Genomic DNA, 18968 nt, shown 5'->3' with positions numbered 1-18968 from the left:
TTTCTGTTTCCTGACGTTTCACCTGATGCTGGAAAAAATATGAATTATTAATAGAGTTGGGATCTGTAAGTCTACTAGTATACAATTAGTTGAAAACAAATAACTTCTGCCTCAAGTATTTCTATCTGATTATCTAAAATATCCCCATCGTCTGTGATTAGTTCTGTTATAGATTTATTCAAAAAAAATTCTCCTTTCCAAATCATCTGCAATTCTTCTACCACTAGCCCTCCACCACTGGGTCGCGGGTTCTTAATCGCTGTTAATAGGACGTGAAACACAAACAAACTAAACAAAACCTTCTACCCTGTATTTACGGAAGTTTTGAATTCAAGTTTAGTTCTTTTTCTTATGTTGATACTCTAGTCTCTAAATTTTTCTCTGGTTTCCTGTTTTGTTTTGCTTGTGCTATTGAATATGTGATAGCCATTTTCAAAATCTCAAAATACAATTGGTCGTTAATTCTAAATACGATATCTTCCATGTTTTCCTTAACACCCTCTACGTAATACTCATCTATTGTCTGTGTATAATGTAGTGTCCCCAAGAAGTGCTGTGTTGTGTTTCAAATATCCTTTAAAATTAACTTCTAAATCAATGCCCGAGTGGTCCGTTATATATCCCGGTATAATGTTGGAATCTTCAGTTCGAGAATAAATGTCTTCTGAGACCAGGGAATAATCTAATCTACTCTGTTGTGTGGGTTATTTTCGTCTCCATGTGACATCTCTCAATTTAGGATAAAACTGTCTCCATGGACCAACAACTCCATAAGTATATATTATGTCTTTTATCTGTTCTTGTCTTTTCTTGAGCTCTTTGGTTATTATTATGTCTAATACTGTGTAGGTCCATATATCTGTCTTATACAGCATTCCAGTCACTACATAACATCGAAGTAAAATTGCTAAATACTGTCAAAGTATTAAGTAAATATACAAAGAAGTCTGGGTAATCATGGTTTGGTCCAAATATACTAGCTAGAGTTAGGCAATTGTTACTAATTGTAACATCCATGATGATAAATCTCCCTGAATTGTCAATTCTACTACCATGTAGTGTGCATTATTCAAACGTATTTATCAGAACAAAAAATCCACACCCGCTGATCTTGAATTAAAGTTGCAAAATTAACATTTCCCAAAATTTGTCTACATTTTCATCACAGTATGTTTTTTGAAAACATGCAATGTCTGAGCAAGGTAAAGTTAGACAGTTATTCTTTATTCAAAATTAAAACATTAAAATTTCTAAACAAAATACTTTTCGATATACAGTATTTGTTCATGAGTGGTCTACCTTTTTAGACCACTAAGTTGTATCATAAGGGATTATTATCACGGGTGACCTTAATTTCCACTTAGACGATCTATCTAATGTTGATGCTGTTATATGGGCTACTAGATTACAGGAGTCTGATTCAGCATGCGACAGAAGCTACACACGGACATGGCCACACACTGGATGTGGTCATATCGGAGGGAAGATACACGTCATTCATGGAGCAATTTCAGTGGTTGATCCATGCATAAGTGATGTAAAGCGGAACCAATCTGGCGATCACCTTGTTGTCCACGCAACACTGAATTGTAGTAAGCCAACAATGATATCTGTCATGACTGCTGACATTAAATTTGATGGGGAACCATTGACAAAGCTCTCACCAACAATCCAGGACGAGTTGCGAAATATCATCATGACCTCGCAATCGAAGTCCTGTGAGCTTGATTCATTACCTACAGATCTGTTCTTTTGATTATCATTGACCGAGTCGAAGGTTCCATTGTGTTTCAAGAAGGCACATATTAGACCATTGTTGAAGAAGCCTGGAATAGACAAGGAGGGGTTGAAGAACTACCGCCCAGTATCAAATCGGTCTTTCCTGTCTAAGATCTTGGAGAAGGTTGTGTCCCGGCGTTTACAGGTTCATCTCCACGCAAAGTTTCCTACATGTACATAATGAGCTTTTGCATTGGATATCAAAGTGCAGAGCGGTGCTTGCCATGCTGGACTTGTCAGCTGCATTTGACGTCATCGACCATGGCATACTTTATAAACGTCTGGAGTACTTTTATGGAGTGACTGATACCGCACTATGCTGAATACAGTCTTATCTAAATGAACGACGGCAGTGTGTTGCCATCGGATCTACCACTTCACAAGACAAAGAACTAGATCTCGGGGTTCCTCAATGGTCGGTGTTAGGACCACAAAAATATTGCATGTATTCCAAACCGATCAGAGAGATTTGGCGTCGTCTTCGATATCATTGTTATTCTGATGACACACAAATTTACATGGTCATCAAACCACAGGACAGTTGGCTTGTTAGACGGACATCAGTACCTGGATGAATCGTCTTTTCCCAAAATTGTCAGCAAACAATGGCTCGCCAGCTCAAGGTCGGTGCCGGAACTATTGAGATTGTCCAAGCTGTTAACAAGAGGCCCAGAGGGCCTGTATCGCTCACCTGGAAATGTTAGCAAAATTGAATTGAAATAGAGAGATGTTGCTGGTAGTGTACATGTATTACATTCATGGGTTATATGTATATGCAATTGGACAAAATCCTATCATTCCTATAGGAAAAGGAGGATTTTGAAGAATTTGCTATGTTTCCCCTATTGGGCCCCGCCCCTCTGCCCCCAGGGGGGTTAGACGCACCGTTTATACAAAATTGGTTCCTTTACCAAAGGATGCTTTAGACCAAATATGGACATATTCCTGTCATTCCTACAAAAGAAGAAGAATTTTGGGTATACTTTGATAGTTCACTGAACATGGGGAAACAAGTGAGCGCTATTGCCAAATCCTGTTACTACCAGATCAGGAACATCGGCTGTATTCGGCAGTTTATAACTGCAGATGCATGCAAGATTTTGGTGCATTCACTTGTTACCCCTCGGTTGGATTATCTGACAAGCTAACTAGTCGTCTGCAGAGGGTCCAGAACACTGCAGCACGGCTAGTTACTCGTACTCCAAAGAGAGAGCACATCACACCAGTGCTATATTCATTGCGCTGGTTACCCAGTTCCTATTATGTCAGCCGTCACGATCACTGCGGTCGGACACAGAATCATTGGAGTGTTTCGACCACGTTGTGGTTACCTGCTATCTGCTATTACAAAGTCAAATACCCTGGCTAAATTCAAGGACTTCAAAACTCACCTCTTCGTCTGCATCTTAAGCTCTTTGCACAGACTGATGTACATGTGCACTTTGAGATGATTATCTTCTTGCTTAATTTCTGTCTCACAATTATAACTAATACTATTATCCATATGTTGAAAAGCGCTTTAGAGTTATTTTACAAATTATTTCGGGCGCTATATAAGCGTTGTATATTATTATTATTATAATAAACACATAGTAACTTAAGAATTTAATACATTTGTCAGGTTTTTCACATATTGGGTTGATAAGATTTACTCTAGCAGGTGCAACCCAATTGGTGAAAAGTGAAAAAACAAATCTTTATATATTTTGGCTAATTAACATGTATCATTAGTGGGAATTGTTCACATAAGAGTTACTTTAAATGACAAGGAATTAACCTGCCTTAATTTTGGTCGTGTGGTGCAGTGGATAGCGCACTTGCCTTTCACCAAGGCGGCTGGGGTTCTATTCCCAGATCGGACGTGAAAAAGTTTTGATCACCTGCCCGACCACATGGGTTTTCTCCGGGTACTCCGGTTTCCTTCCACAATAAGACAACCGGGCCAACAAGAGTGATTAATATAAGTTGAAATAACTTGTTTCATAATTGTCGTAAAATAAATAAAGTTTATATTTATTTATTATACCTGTCATTAATGAATTAAATATAATTATCATGTTTTTACATATAGTGTTGATATGATTTGCGCTAGCATGTGTAACCAAATTTGTGAAAAGTGAGAAAAAATAACTATGTACTGTATTTTGGCTAATAAGACCTATAAGCGGATCTAATTAGTGCAAACGACCGAGATTAAAATCAGTTTTTATAATAATTGATCAACACATGGTGGTGAAAGAATTTAATACATTTGTCGTGTTTTTCACATACTGGGTTGATATGATTTACCCTAACAGGTACACCCCCATTCATGAAAAGTGAAAAAATATATATCCTTATATTAGCTTAATCGGAACGACCCAGATTAAAATCAGTTTATTTAATTAACCCCATAGCAATCAAAGAATTTAAATACATTTTTTTATGTTTTCACATATTGGGTTGATATGGTGCAACCTTATTGATGAAACATAAAGAATTTTTTTTTTTTTTTTTTGGCTAATTAGGGTATCTGCTTAGTGGGAATTGTTCACATCAGAGCTACTTTGAATAATAAGTTTACTCCTAGTTACTAAAGAATTTAATACACATTTCATGTTTTCATATATTGGGCCGATATTTGTTCTAGCAGGTGCAACCCAATTCGTGAAAAGTGAGAAAAAATATCTATATAATTGTTATTGCTCATTAGTGTGGATGGTCCACCTTAGTTACTTAATATATTAGTCCTGTTGGCACGCTAGTTCCCACACATAATTTCGAGGGACAATGTCCACTACAAAATAGCCTATTCCAGGGCTCCAAACTTACCTTTAAGATACACAATGGATGTAATTGTCCTTTGTATCATTCCAACATATTTTATTGACATAAACAGTGAAAAGGATTGGGCAGAAGTTCTTAAAATTTACTAGACCCTCCCCCTCTTATCCCTTGTGAATTTACAATTGTCCGACCGGCTGCCAATGCAAGAAAAATTCTCCCCCTATCCACTATCCAGACATTCACGTGATTGATCCATATATAAGCTAGCAAAATGTACCCCTCCCCAAACCAAGTTTGAATAATTTCTTGCTGAAAATTGACAATATATACTAGAGTAAAATTATCCCATCTTCAAGAATAGATGACCTGGGGTACCGAAATTTACATTAAGATAAAACCCCTGTTGATCTTGCCATCCATGAAGAGAATATACATTAGTCTGGAGAAGAATGTTAAATTATTGGTTAATTATTATTTTTTTACTTTGAACCCCTCCCTGGCCCCTGGAGTTGGGGTCGAAAAACTGTTTTAAAATTTGATACCCTCTTCCACAAAGGACGATTCTGACTAAGTCTGAACAAAACTCTGTTCACTTGTTCTTCAGAAGTCAAACAAGTAATTTTTTAGGAAGACAAATTGGTTTTACCCTGCGAGTACTTCAGACAAAATTGTGTAGACATCCCAACTCCAGTTACCCACTCAATCTCATTGTTCCAAGGATATAAAACATATACTCAAAAAAAATTCACAACATTTATTACAATGATGTCAGCATATACAAAATAAAATCATTCATTCAATCACAACTTTTACTCTTTCCTTGTATTCAATCTTCTTTTCATTATCACATGATGAGTTGTGCATACAATTATGCATTCCAGTTTTATACAAAAGAAATAATTTATCAAAGTTTGTATCATAATACACGAGAAACGCCAGCACTTTATAAAACACAAGCCTGGTGGCAGTCACTAGCACTGAATGGACACCGAGGATGAAATGCTGCTTTCTTCAAAATGCATTATAACCTTTCTACAACTCTGTACTGATTTTTTATCCCCAATGGCTTCATATATTTTGCTTGCTTCCGAAATGAGATGGACTCGGTCCGACTTTGAAGCAATCATTGGCTCAGGGAGATGTCTGCCAGCCATCAGAAGGGCTGTGGCCTGTTGACGATCTGGTGTATCACTGTCCGACCCATCCTCTGAAATATCATGCAAACAGTTTTAATGTTAAAAGATGCAAATTATTAAGGATTGTTTGTGTGTTGTGGTTTAATCAAATAGCAGAAATATTTTTCATTTCAACACTGAAATACTTCTAGAGGTAACAACAAAACTACAACTGCTGTTGAAAGTCAATTAGATAGATTTCTCTCGGTAAACATATAGAAACACTAACCTCTGTCGGACTTGCTGACATGGCGACGTCTGATGGACCTCTCCAAAAGTTGTTGTGTACGTGCTGGACATGCCCCGGCCATCATACGACCTGTTGCTTCATGTAAAAACACCTGGAAGACAAAAGATCTCAATTATAAGGCACAAAGTCCAAACAACAAGATGCAATGAAATTTTAAGGCAAACTTTTTTGAAGATTTTTGTGTAGAAATCAGTCGGTGGAAGTCGGTTAAGTTTTACATTATTCATCAATCTAGCATTGTGCTGTTCTCAAAATGGCACGGATATCAACATCTGAATGGATTTACCTTTGACATGACAGACTTGTAGGTTTTGGCAACCTTCCTGAAGCTGGCCAGGTCCTGCTGGTAAGCAATGAGTTCGGTCTGTGAGGCAATGGTGGACTTGTCTTCCATCTGGACAGACTCCCAGACCTCCTTCCTTGTCATTAACAACCAGTCAGACACTAACAATTGCAGATGCTGAAATAGAGGCAGACATTCATCAACCATTGTATAATGATGACAACATTCATATCATTAATGGACAGTACAGGATTAGTTGTTAGTTGTTTCTTCCCCTATCCCGCTACAAAACTTGGCAATGATTGTACAGTCCAAAATTCAAGCTTAGTTTTCATCACCAATTACTTCCAATTTATATGCAATAAACTTCAATTCCGACAGTGAAGTTAAATCAATACAGGTCAAAGTTCAAATGAAAGCAGTGATTTTTTAAGGTGAATTTGGGGCCAATATATAAAGCCCCATCCCCCATATGATTTTTGTTTTAATCTAGAAAATCAATGCAACAAGAGGCCCAGGGGCCTTAATAGCTCACCTGGTATTTTATTTTTCAACTTAAAACCTGCTGAGTACCATTCAGGTTTATCAAAGGAGTACAAGTAACAAAGTTGCATCTTCCATTTATAAATATTCAATTCCCTTTGCCCAAAGATTCTCTAAAACAAGTTTGGTTAGGTTAAAATCCCTTCAACGGTAAATCCCTCTATTTCCCCTAATGGGCCCCACTAATCTGCCCCAAAGAAGGGGAATCCACACACCTCAGTTTAAATAAAATTGATTCTTTTCTCCCTAAGAATGCTTCAGACTGCATTTGGTTTAAATCCCTTCACTTGTATAGTAGGAGAAAAAAAAACCTCTATAACCCCTATTGGGCCTCGCTCCTATGCCGCCAGAAGGCCCACACCCTCCGTTTATACAAAACTGAGAACCCTTTGGCCAATGATGCTCCAGCCCAAATTTGGTCAAAATCCTTCTATTGGTTGAGAAGAAGAACATTTTTAAAGATTTACCTATTTTCACCCTATTTGGCCCCGCCCCTCTGCCCCCAGGGGGGTTATACCCTCCGGTTATACAAAACTGAGAACCCTTTGGCCATGTATAGTAGGAGAAAAAAAACCTCTATAACCCCTATTGGGCCTCGCTCCTATGCCGCCAGAAGGCCCACCCCCTCCGTTTATACAAACTTGAGTCTCCTTTGTCCAAAGACGCTCTAGGACAAATTTGGTCAAAATCCTTCTATTGGTTGAGAAGAAGAAGATTTTTAAAGATTTACCTATTTTCCCCTATTTGGCCCTACAAGTAACAAAGTTGCATCTTCCATTTATAAATATTCAATTCCCTTTGCCCAAAGATTCTCTAAAACCAGTTTGGTTAGGTTAAAATCCCTTCACTTGTATAGTAGGAGAAAACAAAACCTCTATAACCCCTATTGGGCCGCGCTCCTATGCCGCCAGAAGGCCCACCCCCTCCGTTTATACAAACTTGAGTCTCCTTTGTCCAAAGATGCCCTAGGACAAACTTGGTCAAAATCCTTCTATTGGTTGAGAAGAAGAACATTTTTAAAGATTTACCTTTTTTCCCCTTATTTAGCCCCGCCCCTCTGCCCCCAGGGGGGTTATACCCTCCGGTTATACAAAACTGAGGGTATAACCCCCCTGGGGGCAGAGGGACGGGGCCAAATAGGGGAAGTAGAGGATTTTTTCTCTCCTACTATACAAGTGAAGGGATTTTAACCAAATGCAGTCTGAAGCATGTTTAGGGACAAAAGAATCAATTTTATTTAAACTGAGGTGTGTGGATTCCCCTTCCTTGGGATAGATTAGTGGGGCCCAGTAGGGGAAATAGAGGAAAACATCAAATATCCTTCTCCTTTAGTACCGATGAAGGGATTTTGACCAAATTTGGTCAAAATCCTCTGAGCAATTCACGACAAGTAGCATTTTAAAGGAAAAAGTTGCCGGACGCTGCATCATGGGATAAGCTCACTTCGCTCTTCGGGCCAGGTGAGCTAAAAATCACTTCGGTTTACCTCATCAGGAACTGTCAATTGTAACCCATAATCAACATATCACATTGATTCTTTTCTCCCTAAGCATGCTTCAGACTCCATTTGGTTTAAATCCCTTCACTGCTATAGTAGGAGAAAAAAAACCTCTATAACCCCTATTGGGCCTCGCTCCTATGCCGCCAGAAGGCCCACCCCCTCCGTTTATACAAACTTGAGGATCCTTTGTCCAAAGACGCTCTAGGACAAATTTGGTCAAAATCCTTCAATTGGTTGAGCAGAAGAACATTTTTAAAGATTTACCTATTTTCCCCTATTTGGCCCCGCCCCTCTGCCCCCAGGGGGGTTATACCCTCCGTTTATACAAACTTGAGTCTCCTTTGTCCAAAGATGCTCTAGGACAAATTTGGTCAAAATCTTCTGAGACATTTACGCCAAGAAGCATTTTAAAGGAAAAAGTTGCCGTGTATAGTAGGAGAAAACAAAACCTCTATAACCCCTATTGGGCCGCGCTCCTATGCCGCCAGAAGGCCCACCCCCTCCGTTTATACAAACTTGAGTCTTCTTTGTCCAAAGATGCCCTAGGACAAACTTGGTCAAAATCCTTCTATTGGTTGAGAAGAAGAACATTTTTAAAGATTTACCTATTTTCACCCTATTTGGCCCCGTCCCTCTGCCCCCAGGGGGGCTATACCCTCCGTTTATACAAACTTGAGTCTTCTTTGTCCAAAGATGCTCTAGGACAAATTTGGTCAAAATCCTCTGAGCAATTCACGACAAGTAGCAGTTTAAAGGAAAAAGTTGCCGGACGCCGGACGCTGCACCATGGGATAAGCTCACTTGGCTCTTCGGGCCAGGTGAGCTAAAAATCACTTCGGTTTACCTCATCAGTAACTGTCAATTGTAACCCATAATCAACATATCACTATTACATGTCATAAACAAATTCCTTTATATGTATATATATCACCCAATAAATTGTTAAGCTATTCCAATTTTAAAATTTACCACTACCTCATGACACTTTCTATCCATTGTTTTTTTCCTACCTTTTATTTCTATGAAAATCAATAAATTATTTGTGGTAGCCTTAAACTAACTGGACTCCACAGGTGGGACATATAGATGCTTTACTTGAACACTTATAATTATGCATAACATGCCCTGCCTGGGCCCGAACTGGTTAATAAAACTGTGTTTTACATTGCAATCTGATTTTCACAAATTCTTCTAATACAGTAATCTTGATCAATATACACTGTCATCAGTCAATAAGGCATGATGTGAATAATGCTCAACATATACGTGATAAGATGTTGTTGAAATGCAGCTGGGTGGTCATGCCACTGTGATTGCACTGCAGAAGCACTGCAACTTCATATTTTAATGCAATGCAACTACAATGCACCACAGGGACAAACACAATCTTCCTTCACCTAAAAACAGCAAACATGATGAATATACGAAATACTGACGGTGTGTTGAAACCTGAGGGGGACCCAAATCTTATCAAAGATGCGTCTCGCTTTCCTATATAATATAAAAATGTTATTGCCAGTCTTTTAAAGGCTATAGCACGAACCCAGAAAAGCAGCAATACCTATATGATGATGGTCAAGAAATGGAGCAAGTAAAATGAAGGTTATAACCAAGACCAATCAAGTTCATTTGAATCATGACTTACTGAAACAATTTTGTCATTTTCTGTCATGTATGTGAACTTCAGGCTATCCCGCAGCAACCTGCCGGCTCTATCACACTGACGAACACAATGGTTTGCTCCATGTACATTAGATTGCAGATTTCGCCTTGCTCTGAAGGCTACCAAAACTGCCTTTGGTAAAGGATCACTGAAAGAAAATACAAATACACTGTAGATACCAAGCTAAAGGCATAGAAAGACTGCTTAACAGAACCCAAAACAACAGTTGTTTTTATTCATTTAACTTTTGAATTTTGTGCTTGGATACCGATTATGAAATCATTTAGAAATGAGGAGCTATAGCCAACTTACTCGGATTGCTGCAGTGCTCTTGGGAAAGCATCACACTGAGAGTAACACCTTTCTGCATTTTCCTCGTCTCCCGACAACCAGTACATTGCCACACTGACAATGGATGACCACCACCTTGCTACCTCATCCACACCTATCAAACACAATTCATAGAAATAATTTAGCTTAATGACTTTTTAATAGGTCAACTTCTAGTAAGTAATATTTAACTGCATGTATATTTCCACAAAGAAGGAATGTAGTTTCAGTTAACAGCAAAATGAATGAATGGCCATCTACCTTTCAGGTCGTTTAAAATAATAAAAGAGGCACATAATGGCAGAACTTACCCGAAACAGAAAGGCCAACTGTTGTTGTTTGAAGGCTGGCACAGTCTGACAGCAGTTGTGTATACAGAAGAACCTCAGCTGATTGAGATGGACCACTTTGTTTCTGTGGCTCGGGTGTAAGGAGGGAGTACAGGGCCTTCTCCAACAGGAACTCCCTGAAAGCTTGGGTTACATGTTCCAGAGGGTCAGCTACAACACAAACCATCAATAAAGTTACAGCACTATTAAACTAAGCTTTGACTTTTGGTTAGATGGGGGAAAAACAAGTAATAAATCAGAAATATTTCAGCTTTTGACATAGTTGAACTTTTACCAACGGACTAAATAACTCAAAATTTGTGTTAGAAAAATAATAGAAAAGTATTTTTTTTCAATTGCACAACTCATACTCAGTCCCTACAGATTTTTCTATAATCTATGTTTAAACCTATGTCTGTAATTAGTTAACATAAATCAACGCTAACCTTCATTTCCGGACACTGTGAAGATGCTGTTCTTGCCACCTATTTGCCACGATCCCTGAACAAAGAACACATGACCTTCTGGATGACACAACCACTGCATTTTGGCTGGAATCTGGTCTCCATTTCCACTGCACACCTTCCTTGCCTGCCTCAGAAAATATCTCTGGAAAAGTAAATTGAAGAAAATGAAAACCCATCTGTTTAATCTTCACATTTCCTCTTGTATTCTAACTTCTTTATCCATATATCCTTTTACAGTTGTTTGTAATATGCAAATTTTTTCAAGTTGAATCACATATTTATTTAAATTACATTATGTATTTTTAGTGCTTTGGCAGAAATTCAGAATTGTTTACTCACCCTCAAGAAAAGGAGGTTCCACGGCAATGTTGCCTGAAGTCTGACAGCAGCTGTAGCATAGATCTCGGCCTTTTGAGCTACAGTGATGTTCCTTCCTGCTGCCTCAGCCATGTTAACAGCACACAAGGTCAGGTTCAGGCCCCATATGTTGCTACCTGGCACGTGTCCTGGGTATAAGGTAAACATTATTTTTCCTTTGAATAAATTACATTTGCATTTCTTCAACTTCAAACATTGTTCGAAATTAAATCAAAATAAAATCATGTTACTAAATAAGGGAACCAGAAAAAGATCATAAATTGTTCAGATCAACAAAATTCACAATCAAAAAAATATAATATTATCCGATATAAATCATAACGACTACTAATTCTGAGTTATCTCCCTTATACCTGTAAGGTGGATCTGGTTGAGTTTGTGGTACACCATAGCAGCATCTCTAGCTGAAGTCTTCACATCTTCATCAGTGTTGCTGCTCAAGTTACTGATCTGGTTGGAGATCCATTTGCCAAGGTAAAGCCTGTTGAGTACCATTCTGACGATGTTCCACAGTAACCCTGATGCTAGATCCAGTCGTGTTGTGGACAATGGGCGTCCCAAGGAGGAGAGTGATAGACGAAACTGGTTCACTGCTCGCGTATATTCTTTCTGCAAGAACACAAAGGTCTGACTTCAATAATGTGAAATGATACAGTTGTCGAAAGTGTCCTTTACCTCCCATTTGACAAATGATTCAAAGCACTCAATTAATCCAATTAATGCCCATTTCCAACTCAGATCAAATTCATATAGTTTCTTTGGTCTGATTAGTTTGTGGTTAAATTAAATTAAAATCATTGTACATCACTTCAATAAAATTTTGCTACAATATGCATCTATCAGTGTTCTCTAGGTTTGAAAGGTGAGGGGCATTTGTAGTATTAAACAGGCAAAAATTCAATATTAACACAATCCTGTGCTTTGTAGAGAAATGTATGCATAGATTATCAATATGCAAAGTTACTAGCTGTATACTAACCCTCCCAAGATAGGTATCTGCTTGATTCTGATGCCTCCAGAATGACACTGCTGCTTCACTGTTTTTCTTGGTCACAGGCTCCCCATATATGAAAAGTCTAGCAAGCACTCCAGTGACAATGATACCATTTAACATCCACATCATCAAAGTAGGGAACATCCAGTCCATAAATCCATTAGCAGCTCCTACAAAAATCCACTTTCAATAAGCTGCTTAAAACTTAAAATTGTATTTGCCTTGATATATATCATCAAATGAATTGCATGCAAAACTATAACAAACATAACTTAAACTCAGAATTAACTATTCTTGCTACACTGTTTATGGCAATTTATCTATTAGTTAAATGTGTGCTAGCTTTAAAATTTCCTAAGTAAAACACCAATAATTTTACTTTCCTATCTTGAGTAAATGTTGATGAATTATCTTCAGAATATTTTACAATACAAGTAATGAAGAATAAAATTCACAATCAAAATTTCAAAATAATCACCTTCAGATACACCCTGAAGTGTCCTTCCTGGAATACTGGCAGCTCCCATCTCAAATCCTTGTGATCCAGTTTTCAGCAGAGCACCAAAGGGGTTGAATGCAATCACAGCAAACATAAAGATGCACATTGCCATTCGTGTCTGGTCACGCATGGTGTTGATTGTTGCCATACCAAACCCATTATTTGTGTCGGATTCTGTTTCAAGAAATAATCAGAGTTGATACGATTCCATTAAATACTAATTCATACTTCATAGCAGAACTAAATTAATACAATGTTGCATCTGTGATTTCTTTTCTGTCCTCCATTGTTTCTTTCAGATTCTCTAACTCAAGGTTAACTGCCAATTGACCAAGACATAAAGAGAATCAAATACCCTTTAACTGGAACAAGAATTGGTTCTTGGTTAGCTTAGCCCAAATGTCCATTTTTGCTATATTATTAAAACAAAGTAAAAATGTCTAGATTCTGGTTTCACCCATTCAAAAATGTATACATATCCAAGTAAAACTTACCAGATTCATAACTTGGACTAGCAGGTGATGAGACTTCACTGTCGCTTGTATATTGAACGCTATGCGTGGGAGATCCTGTCTCTGATCCAGGCGGAGTAATCACACATGACGCTTTCAGTATTTCTTCAACATCTGTAATGAATGGGTATTGTAGTATACATGTATAATCTGGTGTACTTTATACATGATGGATTAACTTGCAGTGTTTCTTCAACATATAAAATTTTAAACTATGCATGTATGATGTGGTGTACTTTAAGTAACAGTTTACCATAATAGCATTGCGGTATGGGATAAAAAAATCTCCATCAGCAGTTATATATTCAAATGTCATGCAAATATAAAACAGACTCTCCTAAGGATTACTTTAAGAACCATTCTGAGTGGTTTTAGAAACATTTCCATACTAAACTATATATGTTACTATAATCACCTGTAGGGTAAGTACTTGATTTCTGGGAACCCATTTTCAGAGCCATATTCTCCTGTTTTAATCTCCTGATTGTGTTTTGCAGATATCGAATGTAGTCAATAGCTTTCTTCAGAATTGCAGATTTGTTCAACTGTAAAACAAGCAAAATATTTGCAAATGAACGTGTTTTATTACATAACATGTCACAATATGAAAATTGATTAATTAGCAGGAGTAGAAACTACCATTTTTACAGACTCTAGGTATATTTCAAATTTAGTCGCCTCTTACGATCATGTAATGGGGGCAGCAGGTACTATTCTTACGCTCTACCTGCAGGGACTGTAACCCACATGCAACAGTATCAAGCAAATGGATAATTTTAATTTAGCAAAAACAATTGCATAAAATTATCATCAACCCTTTTTTAATTCACCAAACGCAAAATAAATCAAGTACTATCATTACATATATATAGATTTATAACTAAACCTGATCAGACTTGGAGTACAGAACCGTGAAAATGTATTAATTTACTCGAAATCTACTTGAGCAAAATCAACTAACTTCTCGATTTTAAAGGATATGCAGTTTTTATTTAGTAAAAAATCAAGAAACACCCATTATCAATCTTTTTAGTCCTCCAACAATTGAAAGTAAGATCAAATACCACTACACCATTCAAAGGATGAACACATATTGCAAACTATTTACCTTTGCTTCAGTTCCAGCAACTAGATCTTTGAGCTCAATAATTTTATCATTGATACTCAGTCGATATCTTTTTTCAATGGCATTATGAGATGTTCTCTTCTCCCCCTTCTTTGGACCCTTCGTCACCGAGTTGAGTCGGTTGATGGGCAGCTTGTCAAAGCCGTCATTATCCTGTACCATCTGTATGGGAATGCTGGTGGTGGTGAGAATGGTTCCAGTGTTGGTCATAACTGTCTGGAGGGGTGCCATGGTTTTAGGAGGGGAGGAGGCCTGAGATATGGTTACATAGTTTGGGGGTGGTGACAGGGTCTGTTGGGGAACACTAACACTGATGGGCTGTGACACACTGACAGGATGGACAGTAGCATTGCTTGTTGTCTTGGGCTGTGCTTGAAGAAGCAACTGAAATAGAATGAAATTTTGTGATTGCAATTAACACTTGACCACATATTGAACACATCTTTCTTGAATGTTAACAAGAATATTTTATACTGTTTACGTTCATTGAAAAATTATAATTAAAACTGAAACGTCAATAATCCAGACTTTGATTGGAGCCTTTATTTTTTACGTGTCAATATCATTTATCTCATCATGAACAGTTACCGGCTAAAAGCAAGGATTTGATTTTAATACTATAATCGGATTTGAAAATGATTGGATTCCCTGCCCTACCATCATGGTATGTGGGGGTTTCTCTGGGTACATTACGACCCACTGCTCGTTTATCTCGGCCAACAAGAGTGCAGATTAATATCAGCTGGAAAAACTGTTCATAACCGTTAGAAAATTAAGCTTATAAATTAAAATGTTCATATGGTAAACCTTCGGTCAGTTCGAACAAAATCAAATAAATATTGATGAACCTGTTCGGATTATACGAAATTATGCTTCAGAAAATAAGCGTGAGTTCGAACTATCGGCAAAATATTCGGCAAAGTGTAAATCAAGTCACAAACATATACCCGACATATTTATAAATGGGTGAAATGATAGTATATTATTTAATTCGATGTTAATTGATCATTAATTTTCTTCATTTCGAGATAATTATGATCGTTATTGCGAAGCAGAGTCCATTGTGTAGGCCCCAAAACAGTACATGTCTCATTTGTGACACAAAAGTTAGACTACCTAGTTTGTATCAGATACCTAAATAAGGAGTCTCTGCGTGGTTAGTTTTTTTTTAATCAGAAACTATTTTATATATTATTTCGTAATGAATGGTCCGTTTAATAAATTGAAAACATAGTCTACATAACCTGTTGCGTTTACAAAGTGCAACTGTAAATATAGGTCTATATGTTAGTAAAATTAGGTAAGAACATCAACATGTCTGCTTTTAAATTATAAGTGATATAGTCCTAATACCTACCAAACTTATTTGACACTTCAAAATTACCCATCGCTAATTGGGACACCTGTGGATTTTTGGAATTGGACATGAATGCTAATCACGTCACTCACAATGGCTGGGCGGCCGATCCCTACCGCGACATATCGCGTGTCCTGCCCTACCTGGTGTGAGCTGGGCAATAATTAAGGGATGTCTGGTGGCAATTAAATAATCAAAATGCTTAGTTAACACTGTATTTGACAATACACGGGCGATTTCTTAGTTTGCCATACAGCGTGACATCAGTTCGTACTGATCGCATGTTATTTATACATTGTCGAGGCCTAAGTTGCAATTGGCTGTCTCATGCACGATGTATTTTTCAAACAATGTAAAAAATGAATCAACGCTAAAACCTGTGACATATATTTATGGTTTGTTTGTCACAACTGTAATGCAATGCTCACACATACATCCCATTACACTAAACGTGTCTGTTGATCAAAGTATTGGCATTTTTTTCGGGGCCGATCGCCGCGAGCTTTCAATGGAGTTTGCCGAAAAAAAAATCGTTCTTCATTTGACAAGTTCGGACTATCCGAAATAGGGTCAATCAGAGTTTGAACTATCACTAGCTAGAAAATTATTTTTTTTTATTGAAAAAAATATGTGTTCGAACTATGAGCCGATTCGAACTGACCGGAGGTTTACCGTATATAATGTTTCAAGGCTTTTAAACTGCACATACCTGTTGAAGCTGCTGAAGGTTGAATTGGTTGATTCCAACATTAGTGGTGTGAGGAGCGATCACAGGTAACTGAGTAGACACAGGTGTCTGGGTTATTGTTTGGGCGACTCGCTGGACCTGTGGCTGAGCTACCACCTGTGGCTGTACCTGGACTTTTTGTTGTTGCTGCACAGCAGTTGCTTGTGCAGCCTGCTGCAAAATCAACTTGAGCTGCTGTTGTAACTGAGCTGCCTGCTGTTGTTTCTGTTGCTTTTGTTGAAATTGCAAGAGTATTTGCTGCTTTTTCTGAGCTACCAATTGTGCCTGTCGAATCTTGAGAGCAGCCTGCTGCAACTGAACACTACTTGGATGAGAAATGTTAATGACTGGGGGTTTGTTAACAGGTTGACCAGCAAGAATCTCAGTCTGTAATGTGTTCAAACTCACATTTGGTGTTTCACTTAATGACTGAGATAAGCTTGCATCAGCTGATATTGTTTGTGATACAATAGAAAGCTGCTCCTCCAAGGAAAGTTCTTGTTTTATACTGAAGCTGTTATCAAGGGGAGGTTCTTGTTTGATACTCGTGTCCATAAGAATGGGATTTGTGGAAGAACCCAGCAAGTCTGTATCATTTAAACTTCCTGACAATGGAAACTGTGAATCAAAAGGGTCACCATCTACTGATCCATCAGGAAACATGTAATTCACCATGTCTAAAAGAAAAAAAGAAACTCTTTTCAACACAAAATCCAAAGTTCCAAAATGTATCTTTCCAACTTTCTAACTTGTTTTCTCATAAGCAAAAACAATGAATGTGACCAAGACAAAAAAAAGTAACTAAACTTGCATGTTGAAATTGACTTTAATTTATAAAACTGGGTTTGGAGCTCAAGCAAGTTGCCTCATGCCAAGTGTCAAACCAATAACTATTGGCCATTAAATGCATTATGCTCTTTGGAACGCACAACAAGTCAGGTTTGACTTCAGTGTACGAATGAAGATAACTATCAACTGAATAGTGGATATACCATGCAGGAAATTTCAAAATGTGTTTTTTCAGCTTACCCTTCAGGCTTCACATGCATATATAATTCAATCATTGTTTCAGTGCTTATTAGAACATACATTACTTTACATGAATGGTTTCAAGATACATTGTATGTATGGTCAGAGAGACTTATGTTCTATGTAAACTTGTAGTTTGACTGTTTCTAAATATAAATGATTGCACCACCATCTGCTCTAGATCTTGACCAATCAAATTTGTTGTTCTGATAGGGTGACTGTTGTGGTTTATCCCAAACTGGTGGGAATCTATTTTCAGGCACACAACACGGACAGAATCGACTTAATGTAATTGTTGTTTGTGTGTGCATGTTCTTTGCATCTTATTTTTAATGTGTAAAAATTTGTTTTCAGAAATTGGAACTGATGACAGTGATGTATAATGATGGATTTTTCTCTTGTAGGTATAGTTTCCAACTAGAAATGTCTTGCAATATTCTGTTTATGGAATCGAGAAACATTATACCACAATGCGATTTTGTTATTTTAAAGAAATCAGCACTTTTTAGCAGAGGGTCGGGACTTATGACAGTTAAAAAGTGATGCAATTTTATAATTCAGTAATTGACGAAACTAAAAATGGCCAATACAATCCATATTGTATACGCAGGTGGAGAACCAGTATGTCCTTATTATTGTTAAATAGACGAGAAAGAACTCAACATGCTCTTAAAATATAATTGTATTCGGACAGTAAATCATGAAATATGCCAGTGACTACTGTAGCCACGAGACCGATGACTGATGGCTAGGTTCACGTCGACCTCAAGGTCGATCGCTAGCCCTCGTTCCATCTAGATTACACATAATATCGCTACATCTTAATATAAATGGGCATATACTGTTTATTAATGATGATTTAAGAATACTGTTTATCACTTCTTAGACATGATTTTCGACGCTTCAAATCTAAAACACCGGTTGCAACATGTAAACATATGATTTAACGCAAAATTCGTCTGCATAAAACCAAATAAACATCAGCCATAACATCAAATCAAACAAGAATGTTGACTCCAAATTTATGTGAAATGATCCTTACCTTCAACATCATTTAATGAGACATTTTCTAAATCATTTGCCGATATAAAATCTGTTCCAGCATCGGGAAAAGTATCCGCTGGCAGTTGCCAGCTGAGATCGTCCGCCATCTTCGCAGCTCTGAAATAGTTTGCAGATAGCACCACGAGCCAACAGCCAATCAGATTTTTTATTCCGATGGGGTGATTTTTCGTCACTGGCCTGTTCTTAATTTATGCA

At 37.6% G+C, this 18968-nt stretch overlaps 2 protein-coding genes across 2 annotated transcripts in view; one reads left to right on the top strand and one right to left on the bottom strand.

The window, feature by feature from the left end:
- Nucleotides 1-5284: 5284 nt before the first annotated feature.
- LOC110457610 (sterol regulatory element-binding protein 1-like) lies at nt 5285-18908 on the bottom strand. Its single transcript, XM_021508960.1, has 16 exons — nt 18751-18908; nt 16662-17356; nt 14578-14979; nt 13885-14014; nt 13452-13583; nt 12937-13131; nt 12444-12628; nt 11818-12073; nt 11426-11592; nt 11066-11228; nt 10602-10790; nt 10273-10405; nt 9943-10108; nt 6257-6430; nt 5950-6061; nt 5285-5752 (listed from the first exon to the last, which is right to left on the bottom strand). The coding sequence occupies exons 1-16, from the start codon at nt 18857-18859 to the stop codon at nt 5517-5519; spliced, it is 3444 nt and encodes a 1147-aa protein (XP_021364635.1). The 5' UTR covers nt 18860-18908; the 3' UTR covers nt 5285-5516.
- LOC110457603 (PDZ domain-containing protein 8-like) overlaps nt 17976-18968 on the top strand; it is a 52283-nt gene continuing 51290 nt past the window's right edge. Inside the window, exon 1 of the mRNA XM_021508948.1 lies at nt 17976-17996. The gene's annotated coding sequence lies outside the window, so the exon portion shown is untranslated. The remainder of the gene's footprint in view (nt 17997-18968) is intronic.

The sequence above is a fragment of the Mizuhopecten yessoensis genome, unplaced genomic scaffold, assembly GCF_002113885.1.
Source record: "Mizuhopecten yessoensis strain PY_sf001 unplaced genomic scaffold, ASM211388v2 scaffold1147, whole genome shotgun sequence".
Lineage (NCBI taxonomy): Eukaryota > Metazoa > Mollusca > Bivalvia > Pectinida > Pectinidae > Mizuhopecten > Mizuhopecten yessoensis.
This window is presented reverse-complemented; position numbering and strand designations above follow the sequence as displayed.

Bases quoted from the DNA above. Each gene is read 5' to 3' on its own strand.
- LOC110457610 (XM_021508960.1), bottom strand. From the start codon at position 18,859: ATGGCGGACGATCTCAGCTGGCAACTGCCAGCGGATACTTTTCCCGAT. The intron at 14,980-16,661 runs GTATGTGCAGTT...ATTCTATTTCAG, and splicing joins ACCTTCAGCAGCTTCAACAG to TTGCTTCTTCAAGCACAGCC. The intron at 6,431-9,942 runs GTAAGTCATGAT...CCTCTATTTCAG, and splicing joins AAAATGACAAAATTGTTTCA to CATCTGCAATTGTTAGTGTC.